The 18,316-nt window shown below is 41.9% G+C and overlaps 1 protein-coding gene across 2 annotated transcripts in view; it reads left to right on the top strand.

The window, feature by feature from the left end:
• Window positions 1–13,682, top strand: part of SLC25A53 (solute carrier family 25 member 53) — a 58,361-nt gene extending 44,679 nt beyond the window's left edge. The window contains exons 1-2 of one of the 2 annotated variants that reach the window (XM_050775995.1): window positions 105–173; window positions 8,653–13,682. In XM_050775995.1, coding sequence (XP_050631952.1) covers window positions 8,684–9,607 — 924 coding nt within the window. In that variant the 5' untranslated portion in view covers window positions 105–173; window positions 8,653–8,683 and the 3' untranslated portion in view covers window positions 9,608–13,682. Of the gene's footprint in view, window positions 1–104; window positions 174–8,652 lie in introns of those variants that run through there. The other variant, XR_007722570.1, reaches the window with a different exon arrangement.
• Window positions 13,683–18,316: the final 4,634 nt, after the last annotated feature.

The following is an 18,316-nucleotide window of genomic DNA, read 5'->3' as shown; positions in this document are numbered from 1 at the left end:
GCGGCCAATCAGCGGGGCGAGGGGGCGGCCTCCCCGCGCAGCCTCCGGCCCCGAAGCTACTGCTAGCAAGAAGGGGGTGCGGGAGGGCGGGGGCTGCGGCAGACAGGCGCGGGAGCCGGCACGGCGTCAAGTGCAGCTCGGAAGCACGGACTGGGCCCATTTCCCTTTCATCCGTGAGTTTGCTGCTACCCCATCGCTTCCCTTCTCCCTATCCCCTTCCACCTCGGCTCTCCTCCCGGCTTTGAGACCGGATGCCTTAAACACGAGGTGGGACAGAAACCAAGTGAACAATGAGAGTTCCTCACCTTTGTATAGGCGGAAGGGGGGAAACAGCGTTTACTGAGTGCTTTTTGTGTGCAGAGGCGCCTGCATGGACATCTCCTTTCCTCTTCTCAGCAGCCCTGTGAAGGAGGTAGCAGCGTACCCATTTAACAGGAAAGGACTGAAGCACCCAGGCAGTACAGTTAGGAAGTGCAGAGCTAAGAGCTGACACCCAAGTCAACATGTCTGACTTCAAAGGCTGCCCCTTGCCAACACTCCTCTGTTCTGTCAGATTAAGGGATAGTGGAGAAAAACCAAGGCCAGGATGGGAGGACCAATTTGGGATTGCATAGAATTGGTGAGCAAGAACCGTTATCTCCATTTCACAGATGAAGAAACTGAGCCAGAGAGAGAGAGGTTACTCGTTTTGGCCTGTATCCTGCAGCAAATAAGTTACAGCATCCAACCTAGCACCTGTATGTTGCTCTCTAGATGCTAATTCTTTGCCCTGCAGCGCTGCCTGGAGAGTATTTTTGCACAGGTAGTCTCAAACCATCTCAACAGCAGTCTCAAGGTGATGATAGTGCTGAGGGAGGGGGTGAGGAGGTAGTGGGGACAGGGCTGAGGGAAGATGAAGGCAACCTTTATGGTGCCCATTGTACAGAAGAGGAAACTCTTTTTGACACTTTTCTTTCTTGTTTCTTTTTTTATTATTATTAATCTTTTTTTCTTTTTTTCTTTTGCTTTTTTGTTTTTTTAACACAAGCTGCCTGTTTTTTTTAAAAGCAACATTATTTCTACAGCCCTTTGTGACCCCAAAGAGGCCAGGCTCAGAGAGGTAAAATGATTTATCTGAAAATACAAGGTGAAGCCAAAATTTGAACCAAGTCTCTGAATCCAGAACTCATGCTATTAACCAAAGTGTGAGTACAAGGTGGGCTGCCTCCGAACCATTTTGGAGAGCTTGTTATAAATGCAGCTTATTGGGCCTTACCCCTGGGGGATTTTGATGTACTAGGACTAGGCATGAAGAGTGTGATTTGTAGTTTTAACCAGCCCTATAGTTGATTCTGAGGTGTAGAGAGATTCGTGAACCACTGTTCTAAACACCACCACGTGATGCTGAAGGTTATGAGTAAATGGGCCTGTTATCAGTGTATCTGTCCATGGCATATCTGTCATGAAATGTAACTCCAGAGCACAGATTCCTACCCGCGGTCCTTCCTGGAATTGTTAGCAAAGAATCTGGACTCCGTACATTCTTCTGAGTCCACAGCTTTGCAGATTTTCAAATGGGTCTGTCATAACATCTTCCTTCTTCAAGCCATGCTTGACAAAGAAGTGTGAGAAATAAAACCCCATTTAACCTAACCCCCAAACCACAGCTCTCTGTTGCTGATATAGCTCTTTCATTTCCTGGCTCAAGGACAGGTTGCTAGGTTGCCCTTCTGTGAGCTCTTCAGGGGACTTCTCCTTTGCTGGATTTGGCATCACTGGCCCCAGAGAAGGAGCAACTCCATGGAAACGGCATGCAGGGTTGTCCAAAGTGAATGGCCGTGAAGGCAGTGGCTGGAAAACCTGCTCCATTTTTCCCTGACTTAGAGAGCAGGTATTACTTCCTTTTTGTATAGTGTGGCTAGGAGGCTCCTGTGGGGCCTGTTCTTGACTCCTGATGTTTAGAAGCAAGTAAACAGTCTGATGCCCTTCAGCTGCTGTTGGCTTCATCTTCAGTCTGCCAAGGTACTTCACTTGCTCCTTTCCACCCTCTTATTTACAACCCCAAGATCTAGAGTTCCTTGGAGTAAACAATATAAATTTGGAGATAAAGCACCTTCCATCTCAGGATCATGGCCTGTGGATGGAACAGTGGGGTAGTGGTGGTGGAGGGTGGAAAGTGTGGATGTATGGATAAGGCAGGTTGCTCACCTTGCACACTCAGGGGTGATGCTGGCAGTAGCTCTTAGGTTTCCTTCAGACTTTTGCTTCTGCTCCCCTGTCCCATGACATCTGACTCTTGCCTCCCAGAAGACTCTTGTTCAGTGTTTAAATTGGCTTCATCACCAAATTAGGTATTTGCAGCTGGACTTGGTAGGGATGGAATCACATAAAACCAAGAATAGGTCTCAGAGCTCTGACAAAAATAATGATGGGAAATGGATTGTGTAAAGTGGCCAGGGTTGGGCTACTAGAACAAAGCAAGGGACTCTTCATGCAGGGATGGGGGGAATATTAGCAACCTGGCTCAAGTTGGATACAGGATATCCTATCTCTGGCCTCATGTGTATGAGTGTGTTCCAACTGATGGCTCTAATGAGACCACATTTTCTAATTTCAAAAAATAAACCTTAAAGGCTTGAAGGTTTGGAGATAAAGCTTTCAGCTGAAACAATAATAGCTGCCTTTGGCTGCCTGCCTCCTTTGTGCCAGGAACTTTCTATCTGTTATCTCTTTTAAGCTTCTCAGTAACCCTGTTGAGACAGCCATTGTATCCCATTTTGCAGACAGGGAAACTGAATTTCAGGGATGTTACGTAACTTGTGTTAGGCTTCACAACTTGTAAGTGGAGGCACTGAGACTGCAGGCCAGGGATGTCAAACACCAAAGCCCATGAAAACTCTTCTTTGCTGCCTTCCAAACAAGCAGTCCAAAATGCATTCTGCAGATGACCCAGTTCATTAGACCAATTGCAGCCTTTAGAACAATTTAATTGTAATCGTGCCTTTATTCCTATTATCTAATTTTTTTGACTTTTAAAATTGTATATATATATATATATATATATATTTTATTATACTTTAAGTTCTAGGGTACATGTGCACAACGTGCAGGTTTGTTACATATGTATACATGTGCCATGCTGGTGTGCTGCACCCATTAACTCGTCCTTTATATTAGGTATATCTCCTAATGCTATCCCTTCCCCCTACCCCCTCCCCACAATAGGACCCGGTATGTGATGCTCCCCTTCCTGTGTCCAAGTGATCTCATTGTTCAATTCCCACCTATGAGTGAGAACATGTGGTATTTGGTTTTCTGTTCTTGCGAAACTTTGCTGAGAATGATGGTTTCCAGCTGCATCCATGTCCCAACAAAGGACACAAACTCATCCTTTTTTATGGCTGCATCGTATTCCATGGTGTATATGTGCCACATTTTCTTAATCCAGTCTGTCACTGATGGACATTTCGGTTGATTCCAAGTCTTTGCTATTGTGAATAGTGCTGCAATAAACATACGTGTACATGTGTCTTTATAGTAGCATGACTTATAATCCTTTGCGTATATCCCCAGTAATGGGATGGCTGGGTCAAATGGTATTTCTAGTTCTTGATCCTTGAGGAATCGCCACACTGTTTTCCACAATGGTTGAACTAGTTTACCATCCCACCAACAGTGTAAAAGTGTTCCTATTTCTCCACATCCTCTCCAGCACCTGTTGTTTCCTGACTTTTTAATGATTGCCATTCTAACTGGTGTGAGATGGTATCTCATTGTGGTTTTGATTTGCATTTCTCTGATGGCGAGTGATGATGAGCATTTTTTCATGTGTCTGTTGGCTGTATGAATGTCTTCTTTTGAGAATTGTCTGTTCATACCCTTTGCCCACTTTTTGATGGGGTTGTTTTTTTCTTGTCAATTTGTTTGAGTTCTCTGTATGTTCTTGAGCTCTTTGTCAGATGGGTAGATTGCAAAAACTTTCTCCCATTCTGTAGGTTGCCCGTTCACTCTGATGGTAGTTTCTTTTGCTGTGCAGAAGCTCTTTAGTTTAATTAGATCCCATTTGTCAATTTTGGCTTTTATTGCCATTGCTTCTGGTGTTTTAGAAATGAAGTCCTTGCCCATGCCTATGTCCTGAATGGTATTACCTAGGTTTTCTTCTAGGGTTTTTATGGTTTTAGGTCTAACATTTAAGTCTCTAATCTATCTTGAATTAATTTTCGTATAAGGAGTAAGGAAAAGATACAGATTCAGCTTTCTACTTATGGCTAGCCAATTTTCCCAGCACCATTTATTAAATAGGGAATCCTTTCCCCATTTCTTGTTTCTCTCAGGTTTGTCAAAGATCAGATGGCTGTAGATGTGTGGTATTATTTCTGAGGGCTCTGTTCTGTTCCATTGGTCTATATCTCTGTTTTGGTACCAGTACCATGCTGTTTTGGTTACTGTAGCCTTGTAGTATAGTTTGAAGTCAGGTAGTGTGATGCCTCCAGCTTTGTTCTTTTGGCTTAGGATGGACTTGGCAATGCGGGGTCTTTTTTGTCTCCATATGAACTTTAAAGCAGTTTTTTCCAATTCTGTGAAGAAAGTCATTGGTAGCTTAATGGTGATGGCATTGAATCTATAAATTACCTGATCTCATTTTTTAAAAATGAAACTACTAATATAACTTATGGAGCAACTTATATACCAGGTGCTATGCTAAGCACTTTCTGTACTTTGTCTCATGCATCCTTCATGACAATCATTTTACATATAAGGATACTGAGGATCAGCAAGATGATGAAACTTGGCCAAGGTTATAAAGCTAGGAAGTGACAGAGTGAAATTCAAACCCAGGGCTGGCTGAATCCAGAGCCCATGTCTGTGCCCTACAGCACAATGCAGTGGGGAAGACAAATGTGGCCCTCATCTTAAATGGGCTCCTCTCTGTCAACCACAGCTCTATTTCCTTCTCACACATGGGGTAGGCCAGCCCCATGCACAACTCACACTTCTAAGCCTATGTACCTTAGGCCACTTCCTCAGCCTAGAATGCTTGCCCTTACTCCCCTACCTAACAACAGCATATTCTATTCTACTCAGTTAAGGATTGAGTCATATGCCCCTTCTCAGGTAGAATAAATTGCTCTTGTCTTTTTGCTTCCACCTTCATTAGTGTACCCTTTATTTTGTTTTTCTGTAGAGTTTAGCTCATTGTTGACCTGTCTCCCCTGCTAGATTCCCAGGCACTTGAGGGCAGGCACCAAATTCTATTCACTCTAGCTCCATGGTGGTTTACCCGGAATGATTTAGTGGATGATCAATACATGTTTGTGAGCTGACCAAAGGACTGGCTGAGAGATACCCTGAGTGAACAGACAAATACGTTCATTTGTGGCTGGATCCTGGGGCAGTCACACAGGCTACCCATGTGGACTACACTGGCTGGGAGAGTCTGGAATCCTCTGGGCTCATTTTACTAGTCTGTAAACATAGGAGGCAGGTCATAGGGTACAGATGATATCTGCTTAAGGCCAACTCTAGGTCCATTCTGTGGTCTGTACTTTGAATTCATGTGAAGGGGCCAGGCTCTCCTAGATTGCTTATGCTGCGCCTTCCCATTCGTGGAAGTAAGGGCTTCCCTGCCTCCCTTGGGAACAGAAGATTTGTTCCCAAATGCCCCTGTGTCTGGTTATGGTTGTCCTGAGAGCGTCCAGAAGGAGCATGTGTTCTGTGGACACAGATACTGAAGTCCAGAAGCATTTTTGTTTTGATACTTCTTATCAAGGCCACCATGTTATGGCTTCTCAACCACTTTCTCTCATTTCATGTTATTAATCTCTGCCACAACGTTTTGAGGTGGATCCTAATATCCCTGTTTTGTAGCTGAAGAACCTGAGACTGAATGAAATGTCTTGTTCATGGTCACACAACTAAGTAAGTGGCAGAGGCAGAATTCAGTCTCGGGTCTGTCTGCCCTTTCAAAAGCCTGGCATCTTAACAGAAAATACATGGGAGAAACACGAACTCCCCTCCCATAAAATGGAAAGGATTGGATTTATAAAATGGATTACATATTAAGGTTAGATGTTTCTCAATTATTGTTCACCTTTAATCCCTCAAAATGATTTACAAAAATGGCAGGAGTTGGGGATTGAAAAGTACAATCCCTCTATCAACTATTGACCTGAATGCCCCCATATCAACACCCTCTGACAGATACAATATGGAGATGACTAAAAATTATTTTGCCCTTTCTTCTCCATTTACAGCTCAGGTGGGTAAGGCTCCAAGATGTCATTGAACTTCTAAAGGTCACACATCAAGTTAATAACAAAACTCACTTAGAATCCTAGTTATCTCATACTACCCCACCTGCTTCCTGGCCTTTCTGGGGTAGGTGCAATAGTTGGGAATCCTTGTACTGCCAAATCCTAGCCCAGTTTTCTTTCTGCTAAATCATCCTGCCTCATGGTGTCAGTGAACACGTTTATAAATGGTAGGGAGGAAATGGAACATTACTGCACTCTGAGGTAGAAGAAAGGACAAATATTTACCTCACCACCTGCCCTTATTTAGGTGAAGGTAAGACTTTGGAAAGAAGATCTTTAGTAGGAGAGCTGAGGACTGTTGGGGGCTTCTGTGGATTTAGCAGCCTGGGTATCTGGGAGGAGTCCCCTTTGGCTCTGGAGAAATGGAAGTGGGGCTGCCAGGGGCCAGAGGTGGCCTAAAGGGATGCAAATAGTGGGCCTCTTGAGCTTTTACTCCTGCTCTGTTCTCAGCTAAAGGGTCAGAGGCAGAGGGGCCCTCCCAGTGTACTGGCTATGAGGGTAAAGGAGGCTGAGGCTTAAGGCCATCATGGAATGTGGGGGTAGGGGGACATGGTGATGGGCAGAGTACAGGAGGCTGAGCCTCCATCTCCCTCCACCAAGAGGTGAGTGTGGCTCCATGGGAGGGGAGTGGTGGTAAAGTAAGATTGTGACAAAATGGATGGAGCAAAGGGGATAGGAATGAGAATGTGGGGATATGGATGGAACAGGGTGGGGTTATGAATGAGATTGTGGGGATGTGGATGGAGCAGGGGGATAGGAATGAGATTGTAGGGATATGGATGGAGCAGGGGGTATAGAATGAGATTATGGGGATATGGATGGAGCAGTGGGGATAGGAATGGGATTGTGGGGAGATGGATGGAGCAGGGAGAAGGGGCTAGGGAAGAGCAGAGCTGATGGGAGTGATTTTGGAAGGAGTAGTACGCCAAGGCGGATTCTTGACCTGGCAGCCTCGGGAAGGCTGCATTGGGCTTCTTGCAGTGTGTGACTTCCACTCCTCCCTGCGGACCTCAGCCTGGACTCTCTGGTCCCCCATCAGCCTGCTAGCTTAATTAGAGTCCCAACCTTCATGCCCCCCACCACATAGCCCAGGGTTCTGTATGAAACTTGTGGGTCTGCAGATCCTGCCAGACTTCTTGTCCCTGTCACCGTAGATGGAAGCCCTCCATCCTGGCCATCGTGCCCCTCCCCCTCTCCCCTGTCCTCCTGCCCCACACTCACACATCTCTGTGCTCCTTTCCCTGAGGTGCCAGCTCTGGCTACTGTACACCCTGTCTCGTCAGCCCAGGGAACCCCTCTTTCCTCCCCGGCAAACTCCCTCAGATCTGCACTGAGCATTCATTTTTTCTTTAGATCCCAAAGTTCCTTCATATGTCCTGGCTTCCAAATTGCTTCTCATACTAGCCATCTGCTTCCTGGCCTTTCTGGGGTAAGGAGCAATAGTTTGGGGTCCTTGCACTGCCTATTCTATCTAGTACAGTGGTTCTAAGCCAGGTTTTGCCTCCCAGGGGACATTTGGCAAGGTCTAAAGATATTTTTGGTCATCACACTGTGTAAGTCACCACTGGTGCTACTGGCACGCACTGAGCCAAAGCCAGGGAGCCTCTGAACATCCTCCAATGCACAGGACAGGCGCCAAGAATAAAAAATTATCCTGCCCAAAATGTCAATAGCACCGAGGTTAAGAAACCTTGCTCTATTATATAGCTACAGGTCTTCAAGGTTAGGCTTAGAAGTTGCCAGGTGCTGAGTCTTTAGGCACTGAACTTCCAGAAGCAGCTGCTCTTTCCTTTCCTCACTTGCTAGAGGGGGGCTGGGCGTTGCCATGAAACAGCTACAACTTGGGCAGGAATCTATGGAGAGAAAGGCGAGGGGAGATTCCCCCTCCCCAAATTTAATACCAACTTTTAGAGAAAGCATTGCACTTCAACTGTTAAATGCCTTTCTGCCTCTACAAGATAGTGCCAGATTTTTTAAAAAAGAGAATAGTAATGTATTATTCAAGTAGTTTATAAAATGCAGTTTCATGTCATGAAAGTTGATGCATTAAGTTTTGGAGTCTTCCCCTCCTCTATTTCATGTTTTTCTGTTGTAATCCTTTGAATATTGGAATATTTGCTGTGTCAGCAAAATACTGTAGTGGTGGCTCTGTTCAGAAAAACTGATTGCCTTTCTTTTAATTTAAAGTTAATGAATTCTTAATTTCTTAAGGGTGTGCTTATATATCAGAAACTGGCTCAAAGAGTTGCTTGTTTCCGTCGACCTGAGTTTCTTAGGGTTCATTTCTAATTAAGCAATGAAAATGCTTGCCAACAGAATTAATTGGTCAGTCTAATCTCTTTTTTTCCACCCTTGCCAGTTTCTTCCATCTGCACACAGTTGTCTTCAGCATGGGGGAGCAGAACCACTCTCCCGGGAAGGAGCTTCAGCCCAGGACACGTGCAGAGGCTCCAGGAAAGAAAAGCTGGCATTCCCAGGCCTACGCCCTTGGGGCCGTTTCCAACTTTATGTCTACTTTTCTGACGTTTCCTATCTATAAGGTTGTGTTCCGGCAACAGATCCATGCCATGGCAGTGTCAGAGGCTGTGAGACAGCTTTGGCACGAAGGTCCTCAATACTTCTACCGGGGAATCTACCCTCCTCTTCTCTCCAAGACGTTGCAAGGGACTCTTCTGTTTGGGACTTATGATAGCCTGCTGTGCTTTCTCTCTCCTGTTGGGCCACACACCCTGGGACACCGCTGGGCTGCAGGGCTCATGTCTGGCGTGGTGGAGGCTGTGGCACTCAGTCCCTTTGAAAGGGTGCAAAATGTGCTCCAGGATGGTCGCAAGCAAGCTCGCTTCCCCAGCACCTTCAGCATTCTCAAGGAATTCAACTCTTATGGGCTTTGGGGGCGGCTGTCACTGGGTTACTATCGTGGTTTCTGGCCTGTCCTGGCCAGGAACAGCCTGGGGAGTGCTCTATATTTTTCTTTCAAGGACCCCATCCAGGATGGCCTGGCAGAGCAAGGCCTGCCCCATTGGGTTCCTGCCTTGGTGTCTGGTAGTGTCAATGGAACAATCACCTGCCTAGTTCTGTATCCTCTGATTGTGCTGGTTGCTAATATGCAGTCCCATATTGGATGGCAGAACATGCCAAGCCTGTGGGCCTCTGCCCAGGATGTGTGGAACACTCGGGGTCGAAAGCTGCTCCTGATCTACCGTGGAGGCTCCCTGGTCATCCTAAGGTCCAGTGTGACATGGGGCCTCACTACGGCAATCCATGACTTCCTGCAGAGGAAGTCTCACTCCAGGAAAGAGCTGAAGACTGACTAGCTGCAGAACGTGTGGCCATGGCAGCTTTGTTATTCTCAATCTTCCCTGGTTGGTTCTATATAGCTTACTTCTTTGGCTCAGTTGCCTAATACAGCCATCCTTTAGCATCTGTAAACTCATTGCATGGGAGAAGTTCCCAACTACCAACCTGTTGAGCAAGGACAAAGCCCAACAGGATTCCTTAGTCAAAAAGAAATGTTCGCCCCAGTCTCTCCACAGCTTCAGTAGCCTCAGAGCCAGGAGGCCTTTAAATAACATGTAACCCAGATTAAGTGTCATTCCTTTAAGGAATTCCTTGGCAATAAGTGGAAACTTAAAAAGATGACCTTACTTAGGCACTTTGAGCTTTGGGGCCCCTCTAGGTGTCCTCCAGACCAAACTGAGTGGAACTCCAATTTCAAAGAACTATGCTTGACTCTTAGGATGGGAATTCCATAAAACTCAGATGGCTACATTTTCATGACATTGTTCACTGCCTCTACCACCACCTCTCACTTCTCAAGGCTGTGGGTCCTACTTTCAGGGTAGCAGCTGTGACTGGAAATCCCAAATTAGGCTTGTGTGAACTCATCAGGTGCCACAAGAACTAGTGGGGCTGGAGATGGGAGTGCGAAGAAGTGTGGCCCATGGATGGAAAGGATAAAACTTTGAAAGAAGAGATTTAATTACATGCAAAATAGAAACATTTGCTATAGTCTGCTTGGTGTTATCTGCTAGGACATTTCTGAGAGCAAGGTGATAACATTGCCTAGAAACCATTTGAGTTTCCCTAAAAAACCTGGAAGTGAAGTGACCATATCTTTTCACAGATAATTGCATATTTTGTTGATGTGGTTAATGTAGTTACTATGACATAAAGATCACTAATCTTAGCCTTAGAAATCAGAGCCATTCAAAATATGGTCCTTATATAACTTTCAACATATTGTCACTCCACTTACATAAACCCCAAACACTAGCCATAATGAACTCTTGTTCTCTCCCCAGACATTCCATGAACTTTCCCATGGCCATACTTTGGCCCACACTATTCTTTCCACCTGCAGTGCTCCTTCTTCACATGCCAGTCTACCAAAATCCTTCCAGCTCCTCAAAGCCCAGCTCAGAGGTCACCTTCTCTATGGAGCCTCTTGATTTCCCCCAACTGAATGTGACATTAATCTCTGTGACATTAGTCTCTTTAACATTAGTCTCTGTGATGCCCTTTTCTTTTTCTTTTATTTCTTTTTTTTTTTTTTTTTTTTTTTTGAGACCGAGTTTCGCTCTTGTTGCCCAGACTGGAGTGCCAATGGCATGATCTCGGCTCATGCAACCTCCGCCTCCCGGATTCAAGTGATTCTTCTCCTGCCTCAGCCTCCCGAGTAGCTGGAATTACAGGCGCCCACCACCCATGCCTGACAAATTTTGTATTTTTAGTAGAGATCGGGTCTCTCCATGTTGGTCAGGCTGGTCTTGAACTCCCAACCTCATCAGGTGATCCACCCACGTCAGCCTCCCAAAGTGCTGGGATTACAGGCCTGAGCCACTGCGCCTGGCCTCTGTGATGCCCGCTTCTAACAGCATTTCATACATGGTACTGATTCCATTATGTCACTAATCTCATGTGACCCTGTGTTCTTGTATTCTTCAATACCTCCTACTAGACTGTAAAACTCATTGAAAGCAGGGATTCTTGTATGCATTTTTAAATCTTCCATTGTGCCTAGGTGCTCAATAACGTTGGTCGAATTATTGAATTGATTATCAAGCTGTGATGTGGTATATCCTCAGGGTGCTGTCCCTTGTACACGAAGATAAAGTTATTGACTCACTGTCAGCAGGACACATGCCTTTGGGCTGTGTTTTTGTTTTCTTTTAATAATGGATTTAGTTTTGTGCTAATGATAATGATGCTGCTGCTGATAATAATAACAATAATAAAAATTACTTTCAACTGGAACATTTGATGAGTTTGTGTTACTGATGGCATGTTTGCTCTTAGCACCAGTTCAGGAACTGAAATTTCACAAACAGAATCACACTGTATAACTGTCCCATTTATTTCAACTCTAGGATTTTGAGGATTTCCAAGATGACATGTGTTATAGTTTCCCCCTACAGATATCTTAGTAATGCCCTCCTCTTGCATGTCCTTACTGAACCAAATTTGTCCTGTATTTGTCTTACTTGGTTGTAGATTTAGCAGTGAGAACTTCTCACTGAATGCCACAGAAATTAAAGATACAATTGTTGGAGGTATGATGTCAGAGAGCATTTGCCACCAAGGTTGGCAGAAAATGGCTGCTCCAGGAGAGCTGAAGATGAGTTTCCACATCTGCAGATCGGGATGTGTTGGGACAGTACTCAACTTGTGGATTCAAGAAAGTATGAACACAGAGTCTGCATAAGGAAAGGAAAAAGATGCATTTATCTCCCAAGTACACTGGTGATTTCCACTTATGTCATTCTGTCCATCCATGTCCCTTTCTTCATTTTAACTTCTTTTTTAAAAATAATTTCAAACATTTAAAAATGTTGCAAGCATAAATAAAGCTGAAAGAACACCCATGTCCCTTTTACCCTAATTCCCCTATTATTAATATTTCTCCCCATTTGCTTTATTATTTAAGTGTGCACTCTGTCTATACACACACAGGATATTTTTTCCCTGAACTATCTGAGAATTGCATACATCAATTTTCAATATTCCTAGATTCAATGTTTGTAGATCCAAATTATTTTTTAAAAGACTGTGTTTTATCTCTGACAATGCCACAGTTATTACAGAATATAATGAAATGAAAACTCACACGGTATATGTGATATTGTGAAATATATACTTGGTCTTTGATCCTGTTTCCTGGCATACAACTCCTAAAATCCTTAGAATTTCCAAAGTGATATCTTTTTGTATGCTAATGATTGGCTTATGGCTGGCAGCCCCTGGTTGCTTCAGGATGGGAACTAGTCACCAGAAAGACCAAGGCACCATTAGAGGGTTGGGACTTAACAACCTCATTCCGACCTCCAGGGAGGGAAGAGGGGTGGAAGGTTAAGTTGATCACCAGTGGCCAATGATTTAATCAATCATGCCTATGCAATGAAGCTTCCATAAAAACCCCAAAGCACTGGGGTTTGAGAGCTTCCAGATAGCTGCACATGTGGAGGTTCCTGGAGGGTGGTGCCCCAGGGAGGGCACAGAAGCTCTGAGCCCCTTCTGCAGTACCTCACCCTATGCATCTCTTCATGTGTCCTTTGATATATCCTTTATAATAAAGTGGTAAACGTTAAGTATTTCCCTAAGTTCTGTGGCCCTTTCTGGCAAATTAAACCCAAAGAAGGGGTCATGTGAACTAAAAATTGAAGCCCATCTGTCAGAAGTTCTGGAGGCTTGCATTTGCAACTGGTGTCTGAAGGGTCTGGGAACAGTCCTGTGAGACCTAGTCCTCAGCTTGTGGGATATGACGCTATCTACAGGTAGATTGTGTCAGAATGGAATTGGAGTACACCCATCTGGTGTTCGCTGCAGAACTGATTGCTCACTTAGTGTGTGGGAAAACCCCACACATTTGGACATGGAAATATTCTGTGTTGATTGCCATGGTGTGAGAGCAGAGGAAAAAGTTAGGGTACTTTCCCCTCAGAGTATATTTTAAAGCTAAATTGCTAATAATTGCTTAAATTTACTATATTTGCCCTTATAAAAACTTTACATTGTGTATGTTGAAGCCTGAAGCTATGCAATTATAATATAAACGTGGATTTACAACTAAAGTAAGTTGTAATTTAAATAATTGAGTTTTTCAAATCGGTTCATATGAAACCCTAGGCAATACTGTAAAATTATACAGACCTGTCAACTTTTTCCACTTAAATGTTCTCAGCAAAATTTAAGGGCATAGTCGTTTTCAAGTAATTTTAAATGTCAATGTTAATATTTAGTTTAGTGATGTTAATGTGGCTATGTTTTCTGATATTAAAAATGACTTTTAGGAGTTGAGATCAATAAAATAAGGAGGTAATAAATATCTATATCTATTTAAATACATAAAATATACAATTTAACACTAAAATTTCTTGGTATAAAAAGTCAAAAGTAAAAGAATAAAAAGCCATCATACAACACAATATATGCATGATACACATTTTTTTCTAAATATAAACGACATGAGCTTTTCTAAAGCTCAAGTTGAAATAATAAATGACTAATGTTTTGTGACAAATCATTATATGGTATATTTTGACTTAATTTTGCATTTACAATTTATTTTTAAACATTAAATAGCATTATAATTTTACTGGGATAACTATATATAGTGTAGTATGTTAAAGTTAATAAAATATCGTTGCATGTGAGAGAAAAAGCATAATAAATCAGAAACAATATAAAAAGCTTTCAGAAAAGATAAAAATACTGTATTTCTCTAGTCTGTTCACTCTCCAATGTCTCTGGTTCTTTCATATCATCTTCCTTTCCTCAAATCTTTTAATACTCCCTCCCTCATCATTTCCAACTAGTGACCCTACTTTCTATTTCATTAGGAAAACATACATTCAGAAGAGAACTACCAGTTTAAAGAACATTTATAAAGCCATCACCCATGTAATAACCAGCCAGGGCAAGAAATAGAGCCCTTTAATAACCTACTCCTCTCCCCCCACCACTGATGACATCCCTCCCTCCATGTCAGGTGTAGCCCCTATGCTGACATTTGTAATAATCATTTCTTTGCGTATGTTTATACATTTTCTTCCTTATAAGCATCCCTAAACAACAGTTTTGTTTTACAGATGTTCAAACATTAAATGCTTTTTAAACTTGGAATTGTGACTATCTTGTTTCATTCCACATTGCTTGTGAGACTCATCGATATTGCAGATAGCTGTAGTTGATCCATTTTTATTGCTGTACAGTTTACCATTGTATAAATATACCATGATTTATTCATGATAACTTTGAGGAACATTCTGGTTGTTTGCAGGTTTTATTTTTACAGTTTATTAGTTTTATTGATGTATAATAATTGTATATGTTTATGGGGTACACGTGATATTTTGATACATGTGTACAATGTGTAATGATCAAATCAAGGTAATTGGGATATCCATCAGCTCAAACATTTATCATTTCTTTGCATTAGGAACATTACAAATCTTCTCTTCTAGCTATTTTGAAATACACGGCTGGGAGCAGTGGCTCATGCCTGTAATCCCAGCACTTTGGGAGGCCGAGGCGGGTGGATCACAAGGTCAGGAGATCGAGACCATCCTGGCTGACATGGTGAAACCCCCGTCTCTACTAAAAAATACAAAAAATAGCTGGGCGTGGTGGGGTGTGCCTGTAGTCCCAGCTACTCGGGAGGCTGAGGCAAGAGAATGGCGTGAACCTGGGAGGCGGAGCTTGCAGTGAGCCGAGATCGTGCCACTGCACTCCAGCCTGGGTAACAGAGCGAGACTCCGTCTAAAACAACAACAACAACAACAACAACAACAAAACACTGTGGTCATTCTGTTGTGCTATTGAACGCTAGAACTTATTCCTTCTCTCTAACTGTATTTTTGCACCCATTAACCAATCTCTCTTCATTCGCCCCTCTGCAGCACCCTTCCCAGCCTCTGGCAACCACAGTTCTACTCTCCACCTCCTTGAAACTTTTTAGCTCCCACATGAGTGAGGACATGTGATATTTGTCTTTCTGTGCCTGGCTTATTTCACTTCACATAAAATCCTTCAAGCTCATCTGTGTTGCCACAAATGACAGGATTGCATTCTTTTTTAAATACCTGAATACTATTAAATCGTGTACATATTATCACATTTTCTTTATCCATTTATTTACTGATGGACACTTAGGTTGATTCCATAACTTGGATCTTGTAAATAGTGATGCAATAAACATAGGAGTGCAGATATCTCTTCAATATATTGTTAAAATTTTTTTTGGATATATATCCAGCAGCAAGATTGTTGAATCATAATGGTAGTGCTATTTTTAGTTTTTTGAGGGACACCCATACCGTTTTCCATAATGGCTGTACCATCTTACATTCCCAATAACAGTGTATGAGAGTTCCCCTTCCTCCACATCCTTGCCAGATTCTGTTTTTTTTTTTTTTTTTTTTTTTTTTTGTCTTTTTGATAATGGCCATTTTAACTGGGGTGAGATGAAATCTTATTTTTGACTGTTACAAAACGGTGCTACCATCAATGTTCTTGGTAGTGTATATAAACACAGGTATTTCTAGGGCACTTATGTAAGAATGGAATTACTGGTTTATGGAATATGAGCACCTTCAATTTAATTGGATGATACCTAACTTCCTCAAGGCATGTACCAATTCACACCCTTACTAGCCAGGTTTAACAGTTCTCATTGCTCCACCTGCTGGCCAACACTTGGTATTATCAGACTTCTTAATTTTTGCCAATCTAGTTGGTGTAAATGGCATCTCATAATTTGATTTTCCTGATGACTAATAATGTTGAGCATCTTTTCACATGCCTACTGAACATTAGGATTTCCTCTTTTGTGTAGCATTTATTCTAGACATTTGTCATTTTCTCCTGTTGAGTTGTATGACTTTTTCAAGTTAATTTGTAGAAGTTGTTTTAATTTTAGTTCTTTCTCCTTTATATGTGTTCCATACATCTCTCCCCACCTTGTCACTTACTTTTCCATTTTAATGATTTCTTTTGATAAACATAAGTTCTAATTATAAGATAGATATCGAAGTTATCAATCCTTTCTTACGGTAAGTGCTTTTTGTGTCTTTTCAAAGGAATCTTCCTATACTAAAATATCATGAAATATTCCTTTATACTATGATAACATTTACAATTTTTATGGTTTTGACTTTCACATTTAGGTTTTTAATATACTTGGAATTAATTTTCATGTAGAGTATGAGAATAGAGGTCTAATTTTTTTCCTTATGAATATCCAATGCCCTAATATCATTTGTTAAAAAGTCTTTCCTTCTCCCATTCAGTTACAATGCCAACTCTGTCAAATACCAAGTGTTCATATATTATTGGGACTATTTCTGACCTGTCTGTTCTATTCCACCAGTTTATTTATCTAATCTTATGCCAGTACAGCATTGCCTTATTACCTGTAGCAGTAATAATAATAAATGTCTTGATATCTGATAGGGAAAGTCTTCCCGCTTCATTCTTATTCCTCAAGAGTTTCTTAACTATTCTTATCAATAAGTACAGAAATAGGTGCTGAGATTTTCTTTTCACAAAATTACTGTTGAGATTTTAATTTCAGTAAAACGTAACTGTTGAGCCTTTTTTTTTTTGTTTCTTTGTTTGTTTTTGAGACAAAATCTCACTCTGTTGCCCAAGCTGGAGTGTGGTGGCACAATCTCGGCTCACTGCAACCTCCACCTCCTGGGTTCAAGTGATTTTCCTGCATCAGCCTCCTGAATAGCTGGGACTACAGGCAGACACCACCATACCCAGCTAATTTTTGTATTTTTAGTAGAGACGGGGTTTCACTATGATGGCCGGGCTGGTCTTGAACTCCTGACCTCGTGATCTGCCAGCCTCAGCCTCCCTAAGTCCTGAGATTGCAGGTGTGGGCCACCACGCCCGGCCAACTGTTGAGTTTTAATGTAAACAAAAATAATGGTTGAAATAATGGTTGAAATTCTAATTTTAATGTTTCTCCAAGTTTCATAATATCCTTCATAGTGTTCAATATATCTTTTTTTGGGATTTTTATTTATTCCTTACTGTTTTTAAACAATTACTAGCAGTAAAGCAGATTATCATAAATGGGATTATAATGAGTTTCTTACATACAATGTCCTTCTATTTTAAGAGAAAAAATATATATCTGTTAAGAAATCAATTTATATGTGTTGAAGCCTCATGTTGACATATTCAGTATAACATATATTAACATAATGAACTATGTTATTATCTATAAAGATGCCACTAATTCCTTAGGTTTTCAAAAAGTAAACAGCAAACCTTAAAAAAATGTATTATGACAATGGAGATGGAGTTGACAAAAAAGGTCAACTCTGAGATAGAGTACATAAAAGCTCAAGATATCTGTATCTAACTGCCTACTTGATATTTTCACTGATATATAGGCATTCCAAATATGTCAAGACTAAACTCTTTATTCTCCCTACCAATGTGTCCCTAGCCTTCCCATTTCCAATGGTATCATCATTTTCTGGTACTTTCAGCACAAAGGGTACTAACATATAGGGAACTTGACTCTCTCACTCATCACTCTATTTCCAGTGCCCAGACTGTCATGCACATACTAAGTGCTCAATGGATATTTGTAGAATGAATGAATGAATGGGTCCTGCTCTCCAAACCTGTTTGATTAAAAATCATTCAACAATATACACAGAGTAGTATATGAAAAACCGTCAAAAGACTTCTCTCCTTAATTTTCAATTATTAGACCCACAGCCTTAGTTTAGTCTCTTCTTATTTTATACCTGAACAACTACCACAACTCTTTTCAATGGATTTTCTTGTCACTGTCCAATGTGAATAGCTTACAAGATAAAATCCAAACCACTTGGCATGACATTCAAGGTCCTCCATAATCTGACACCAGCTTATTTTTTTCACCTGATTTTCCTCTACTTAAATATTATGAATCTCGATGTCCCAACCACATAAGACTACTGGATGTTTCCCAAGTGTGCCCTACATTTCTCTTTGTTCTTTTCCCCTCTTCCTGTAATTCCATTGCA

This window comes from Macaca thibetana, chromosome X, assembly GCF_024542745.1.
Source record: "Macaca thibetana thibetana isolate TM-01 chromosome X, ASM2454274v1, whole genome shotgun sequence".
Taxonomy (NCBI): Eukaryota; Metazoa; Chordata; class Mammalia; order Primates; family Cercopithecidae; genus Macaca; species Macaca thibetana.
The sequence above is the reverse complement of the archived record's forward strand: the minus strand, read 5'-3'. Positions and strand labels throughout refer to the sequence as shown.